The 7,958-nt window shown below is 41.3% G+C and overlaps 1 protein-coding gene across 1 annotated transcript; it reads left to right on the plus strand.

Annotated features, from left to right (window-relative positions):
• The first annotated feature begins 4,996 nt into the window (after positions 1-4,996).
• LOC149459608 (olfactory receptor 5G3-like) lies at positions 4,997-5,932 on the plus strand. The gene has a single exon (XM_089680920.1). It carries the CDS (start codon positions 4,997-4,999, stop codon positions 5,930-5,932), a length of 936 nt encoding a protein of 311 aa, XP_089537046.1.
• Positions 5,933-7,958: the final 2,026 nt, after the last annotated feature.

Genomic DNA, 7,958 nt, shown 5'->3' on the forward strand with positions numbered 1-7,958 from the left:
ATTGCCCCTTGATAGCTGACAGCTGTATCTCTTATAAAACAAACACAATGTCACAATAACATGTCACAGCAAATCATAGTTAATTAGGTGTTTGCTTGGAGCTGAGGGGCTCTCAATTCCCCTATACCAAACAAATCTAAAAATAATTAGATACCTAAAATAATTGTTCAGGAGGGAATGGTCCTAACGAGCCCAGATTTTATTGTGGAATCACTCCCAGGGATATTGGGAATGTTATAAAGTCTGTGCATAGAGCAGTGACAGAAGAGAGAAGAATTGACAGAAAACCGACAGTTAATATATTTTTATTATCAGAATGTCACAATATCAGTCTGTGAGATAATTAATTCTGCAACAGATAAATCTCCCGGATGCACTTGTGCCATATTGCAGGTAAGTCTAAAAGGCTCCGTTCACACCAATGTGTTTTTTAGTGCTTTTTGCAGAAATGCACTACAGTCCATTTAACATGGTTTCTTATGGAACATGTTCACATCTATGCTTTTTTGAGCTGCTGAGTTTTTGGAAAGGGTCAGGAACTTTTTTAAAAGCAAAAAAGCAGCGGTTTTTGCTACAATAGAGAAGCTGCTGAAATGCATGGTAGAGCATTTTGCATTTGTATTCTGCCCAGCAACAAAGAAAAACACAAAATGTGGTAAAAATGCATGTAGAAAAACGAAAAACAAACTGCAAGAAGCACTGGAGAAAGCATTAAATGCAAAATCCATATATGTGAACTAAGCCTCATTCAGGAAATTTTAGACTGCGAAAAAAGACAAATGGAGGTAGAGTTCAGCAGGCCATAAATGGATCAAATCTACGACAGTTCAGCAGGCCTATAGCCGCCAACAGTGATCAGTGTGTTCTGCCAGTGGGGAGAGCTCCCCGCCAGCAGAAAACAATAGTGCGGTGGGAGTGATTCCCCCATCAACACTGTGTTGATTGAGAATAGATCAATTTTCCTTCGGAACTTGTTCTTTGTTACATCATTTAACCCATCAGTAGCATGACATTACAGTAAACATTTCTGGTGAAGGAAAGGGTCGCTTTATCTGAAGCAAAACATAATGGTTCCAATAGAGTGACTTTTAATTACACTGCTCTATAATGGGATGCTGTTAAAAGAGTAAAAATGTAACAAATGCAAAAGAACAACTTTTTGCAAAGCATAACTTTCTTGTGCCAATTTACTTTGATGTCACTCAAAACTTATATGTGAACAAGAAGTCCACCAAAAAGCGGTTACCTCCAAAGAACCAGTGCAGTATATCAACATTCAATTTATTGCAAAACATCACAAATAAATATACCGAGTCCGGTATACTATACACTGCTGACTGCTCAACAGGACTGCTCATGGCCAAAGCTGATATCAGTGTTTCTCAACCTTTTTTCGTTCAAGGCACCCTTTAAAATTATGGATAATCTCAAGGCACCCCAATCTAAAATGTAAAAACTATTCTACACACATCCAGTACACCCAATGTTAGAGGTGATTTATTCTTCTAAAGCAAATACACCTTTGCACACTGGTACTGACTAGTATTCCAGTGTGTCTCTCATTTTCTCTCCCTCACTCTGCTAATGTGACCCCAGTGCTGATGGAGAGGGGAAGGGAAGGGCCAAACAAGGATGATGTGCATGCACCCGATATCCTCCTTATCAACTGATGATGTCGTTGGTTGTTAGGATGCTGGCAGCTAGAAGGTCATAAAAGAAAACCTGTGGCTTTGTGCCAGGGGCGGACTGACCATTTGGAAACTCGGGCACTGCCGAGGGCCTGGGGTCAGTAGGGGGCCCCATGAGATGCCCCTGGTACCTTTTTCATAGGCTTTTTTGGGCAAGGACACAGGGGCCCCATGATCCCCTATTGCCCGAGGGCCCCATGAGTTGTCAGTCCGCCCCTGCTTTGTGCACTAAAAGGCAGGATTGATCCCCCTGCTGACTTGTATACAATTTTTGGGCATTTTGCCAAGACACCCCTGAAGAAGCCTGAAGGCACCCTGGTTGAGAAAGGCTGGCTTATATGGACTGCAAACTGAGGAACTTTGGACATGTGTGGAAGCACCTACATGTAGCTGTAGACCATCATTATTGATGCAAGCTGTCAGTTTGGACTTGACAATCCTTTCTAATTACGGAATCATTGCTGCAATAAATATGGACCCACCCATAGTGAATACAGTTCTCATGGCCACATGTCAGACAGCCTGATAAGTGCAGTCAGTTTACATAGTAGATAATATCTCTATTCCACAATGAGTTAGCCCAAGGACATCCGTGGGAGATGGTTGAAGTAGTAACTTTTCACAGTTCGGCCATTACTCCCAGTGTAGTGACCATTCCATGACATCTTTTTAATGAGGACAGGAATGGTTTCTGTGAGGTGACGGATGTGGTTTTTTGAACATTGGGTTGGTTGCATTTTGTAATTGGTATATTTATTTGTGATGTTTTGCAATTAATTGAATTTTGATATACCACACTGGTTCTTTTGAGGTAACCACTTTTTGGTGGACTTCACCATATAAGTTTTGAGTAGTGCGTATGGTTGCATTGAACCACACTATGTAGTGTAAGTGGATATCATCATGACCATTGCTCCTATTTTTCTATTTTGAAGCTTACTTTGATGTCACCCCTATGCATTAGGTAGCATACAGACATAAAACTGAGAATCTTTTAAATGTAAGCTAAGTAGTAATTCCCAATGCTAACTAGAAGCTGGAAAAACAAATGCAGTTTGGGGGTATGTAAAAAACAAATCTGCGATGCTAGTGTTGTATTGCCCTAGTTTAAATCACTGTTGGTGGTCAGTGGAAAGAATGTTCCTTACATTAGTGGTCAGTAGGAAGAATGTTCCTTACATTTCGATCAGTAGGAAAAATGCTCCTTCCATTGGTGGTCAGTGTGAAGAATAATCCTTCCATTGGTGTAAGGAAGAATGTTCCTTACATTGGTGGTCATTGAGTAAAATGGGTGATCATTCGGAAAAATGCTCCTAATATTGGCAATCAGTAGGAAGAAAGTTCCTTACATTGGTGGTCAGGGGGAAGAATGTTCCTTACATTTCGGTCAGTAGGAAAAATGCTCCTTACATTGTTGGTCAGTTTGGAGAATATTCATTACATTGGTGGTCAGTGGGAAGAATGTCCTTACATTGGTGGTCAGTAGGAAGAATGTTCCTTACATCTCAGGCAGTAGGAAAAATGCTCCTTATATTGGTGGTCAGTGTGGAAAATAATCCTTCCATTGGTGGTAAGAAAGAATGTTCCTTACATTGGTGGTAATTAGGAAGAATGCCCCTTACATTGGTGTGGCATTGGGCTTGTAAATATCCAAGTACAATCAGATAAGAGGTCAATCAGCTCTAGCTCAAGGAACTCCAGCAACATCTCGAGGAAACCATGGCTGAGAAGGGCTGATCTAGAATATGAGATATACAGTATAACTGTGCAGTTTAAAGCAGAGGAGCTGGAAAGAAAGGTGGTATCTAAACTATCAAAGATATAGGGTTTGCTTAGTTTGTAATAATGATGCCCTAGAGGGGATGTAATCAATAGGTATACATATCTCTACAGTAAGGGAGGTTAAGCGGTGCAATACTCTACCCTCCACATGAGAAAAAAACGGACTTAAAAAACACTGGATGGGTCGTTTTTCTCTTCTTATGGTATCTATGATATTCTAGGAGGAGAGTATGGGAAGATTTTGATCCAGGAAAAGGATCTGACTCCCTTTGGGGTGAGATACGATTTTGCCATTCTATAAGGAAAACTGGCCACAGCTGATTGTTTCTTTCTCTTCTCTGAACCAATACAGTGTGTTTCTGTCCTCTGGCAACTGAATTCAATCGTTTGATTGACTTCTGTTGAAGGGACATGTTGGAAAATTTTCCTCAATCAGTGGCTGCTGCCAATCAACTTGATGCTGCTGTTAGAATACAATGTCCCAGTGGGAGAGGGGGATTCCTTCATCCACCTCATTTGTGGCTTACTGAATGAAAAAAAGCTGCTAAACAAAAAAAGAAAATCTAACAATGTATAGCCAGCTTTAGTATCACATATGTGTGGTAACTAGGGCAGTCTGTAAGCAAATGCATTCTGCCTAGGAATGTCCACTCCTCCGAACTGACCTCCATCCATCATGGCATAGGATCACGCTGACCAAGGAGAATCTCTCCGAGCCCTCAAAGAAAGAAGGGTGCAGAAGAGCACAGTTTAAAATGTCCGGACCGCAACATCATCTAGAGTGGCCACTCAAAGATTTTCATTCAAGGAGGTATGTGCATATGGGACCAGGGGTGTGGGGAGGGTGCTGTGAATTAGTTCACCTTTTCATGTTGTGTGAAAAGGTGAACTAACCCTTCAAAGACTATCCCGTACACCCAGCTTGACTTATAATTATATAACGGAAACGCTAAATAATTTATGCATTTATTGATTTCTTCTAAATGGTTTTAAATTAATATATCTTTCAAATTGTTAGTATTTCTTTACTGGCTCTCAATACAAAATCTTTCTGGCTGAAAGTAGCAAACAATTCCTTGTAATGTTTACAGATAAGAATGTGGAATGCCAATCTATTTGTTGGTCAGTTCTACTCTTTGAGTCATTTTTACATTTGTAAAATGTTCTGTTTTTCTGAGTGATGCTAGATACAAAATTAATTTAGCTGTAACAGCATATGGTAGTTTAAAAAAAAGGACACGTTCATTAAAAATCTTTGCAAAAAATTATACAGGCTAAGTACATAGTTTTGGTTTTATTGCTTAGCAACGAATATGAAACTGTTGCAAAGTCCAGAAAGACACCTAAGTTCAAGCTTACTGCTTTTGTGGTCTTTCAGAATGTTGGAGCAAGTAAACCCACTCAACCTTTGAGAAATGAAGTTGACCAGAGAGTCGATCGTACACAATCTCAGCAATAATTCTGTGTAAAGAGTTCAACGATATCAAGAGTACTCCTCTCTCCAAGCCTGTTTGTATTTGAAGGACATGAGTAGGAAGAACCAGACTGTGGTCACAGAATTCCTTCTCCTTGGTTTTGGGAGTCTCAGTGGGTTCAGAATAATTTTGTTTGTACTATGTTTGTTGGTCTATGTAATGACTTTGCTAGGGAACATAACAATAATTATACTCATATTCACCAGCCAACTCTTACACTCACCGATGTACTTCTTTCTTTGTCATCTGTCCTTTTCGGATATGATGCTCACTACAGACATTGTGCCAAATCTATTGCACATCATCTTGGAGGAAGGGCGTACAATTCAATTTCTTGAATGCATAACCCAATTCCAACTCTTTGGAGCCTCCACTGGAACTGAATGTCTATTGCTCACCGTCATGTCTTACGACCGATACCTAGCTATCTGTGATCCACTGTCTTACCTGCCAGTGATGGGTACAAAGTTGAAACACCACCTGGTCGCTTGGTCCTGGGTTCTAAGTTTTGCTATCACTTTAACTATAGCACTGTTCATGTCCAACCTGAATTTCTGTGGACCAAACATCATCGATCATTTCTTCTGCGACTATGTACCCATCCTCCGTCTTTCCTGCTCTGATACTCGCTTGTTACAGATTGTGGACCTTGTCCTAACAGCTCCAGTGACCCTTTTACCATTTGTCTTGATTATCATCAGTTACATTTGTATTTCTATTGTAATAGTTAAGATCCCCACTGAAACTGGAAGGCAGAAGGCATTTTCAACCTGCAGTTCCCACCTGACTGTGGTCTGTATATTTTACCTGTCTCTCATCTCTATATATCTAATTCCATCGTCCGGGAACTCTGTTATTGCCCTTAAAATTCTCTCCCTAATGTACACAGTCATCACCCCATCTTTAAATCCCTTAATATACTCATTACGGAACCAGGAGATAAAAACAACCTTTATGAAAATGTTCTGCTTCAGGTATAAAATATAGGATAAGTTGGTTTATGTAGAACGTGGTAAAAACAATTATCCTGCTTGTTCCAAAATGGTGAAAAGTCACAAGGTTGTGTTTAGTCTGCTATCAAGAAAGCCTATCATAATGTGTCAGACTTTTATTCTAGGTAGATCCGCAGAGGTCCCAACTGTCCCTTGTTTGGAGGGAATGTCCCTCCTTTGGAACCAGTTCCCTCTGTTCCTCTTTCCTCCTCAGTTGTCCTTCTTTTTGGTTTGATACATAGACCTCCATAGAAAAATGTACAATTTAATTATAAAAAGTGCTAAACTACACTAAACCTTTCAGATAACCTACGAATACTGTAATTGCATTTGTTATTTTAAAACGCAACTATATAGCTGGCCTAACAGAGAAGGTAACATTTAAGCTGTGGGTGGCCCTGTCTGCATCCTCCCAACTGATATCCTTCGATCTAAAAATCGAAGAAGCTGTGCAGAAAATTGTGAAAAAGAATATAATAATTGGCGCTGGAGAAGTGTTAGTTATAGTAAAATTCTATATAAAAGTCCAATATATATATATGTATATACCGGTATATATCTATATATATATATATATATATATATATATATATATAGATATAGATATAATATTACTCAGATAAATATAGATAATTTTTTTGCAGTGTTTGCCCTTTGTCTTACCTCTGATTCACACATTTTTAGGATCCGAGACACCATATTTTCCCCCACGTTCACCTCAACCGGGTGGGTAAGTAAAGTAAAATAAGGGAACACAACTTCTTATATATGTGTGTATATACACACATTATTATTATTATACAGGATTTACCGTATTTTTCGCTCTATGAGACGCACCTGACCATAAGACGCACCTAGGTTTTAGAGGCGAAAAACAAGAAAAAAAAATATTCTGAACCAATAGACTGCAGACACAGTACAGGGGATGACCAGAGACTGCGGACACAATACAGGAGATGACCAGAGACTGCGGACACAGTGTAGGAGATGACCAGAGACTGCGGACACAGTGCAGGAGATGACCAGAGACTGCGGACACAGTGCAGGAGATGACCAGAGACTGCGGACACAGTACAGGAGATGACCAGAGACTGCGGACACAGTACAGGAGATGACCAGAGACTGCGGACACAGTACAGGAGATGACCAGAGACTGCGGACACAGTACAGGAGATGACCAGAGACTGCGGACACAGTGCAGGAGATGACCAGAGACTGCGGACACAGTGCAGGGAATGACCAGAGACTGCAGACAGTGCAGGGATGACCAGAGACTGCAGACAGTGCAGGGAATGACCAGAGACTGCTGACCTTTGAGGAGGGAGGGGGAGCGGGTACCTGAATTTGACAGGTACCCGCTCCCACTTCCGCGGAGTTGTCCTTCCCTCTTCTTCCCGGGCCGGCTTCTGTGACAGCCGGGTGCCCACTGTGCATGCGCGAGAAGCGCTGCGCTTTGTGAATGGCCCGGTGCCTTCTGGGACCTGTTATGTGTCCCAGAAGACACCGGATCATTCACAAAGCACAGCACATGCACAGTGGGCACCCGGCTGTCACAGAAGCCAGCGCGGGAAGACTGTGCAGCGCTGGAACGAGGAACAGGTAAGGTCCTGCAGGAGAGAACAGCTGAGCGGCCGGCCCGGTATTCTGACACGGTGGCGGCAGAAATACCGGACCGGCCGCTTTATATTCGCTCCATAAGACGCACTGACATTTTCCCCCCTTTTTTGGGGGGAAAAAAGTGCGTCTTATGGAGCGAAAAATACGGTATATAGCGCCAACACTTTGCTCAGCGCTTTACACACATATACAGTTGCAAGAAAAAGTATGTGAACCCCTTGGGATTACGTGGAGTTTTGCATGAATTGGGCATAAAATGTGCTCTGAACGTCATCTAAGTCACAACAATAGAAGAACACAGTCTGCTGAACATAATACTACACAAACATTAGATGTTGCCATGGTTTAATTGCACATAACATGTAAACATTCACAGTGCAGGGAGGTACTGTATCTATGTATTC

The sequence above is a fragment of the Staurois parvus genome, unplaced genomic scaffold (genome assembly GCF_062004578.1).
Source record: "Staurois parvus isolate SC_StPar_1 unplaced genomic scaffold, SC_StPar_1.0 ptg000253l, whole genome shotgun sequence".
Taxonomy (NCBI): Eukaryota; Metazoa; Chordata; class Amphibia; order Anura; family Ranidae; genus Staurois; species Staurois parvus.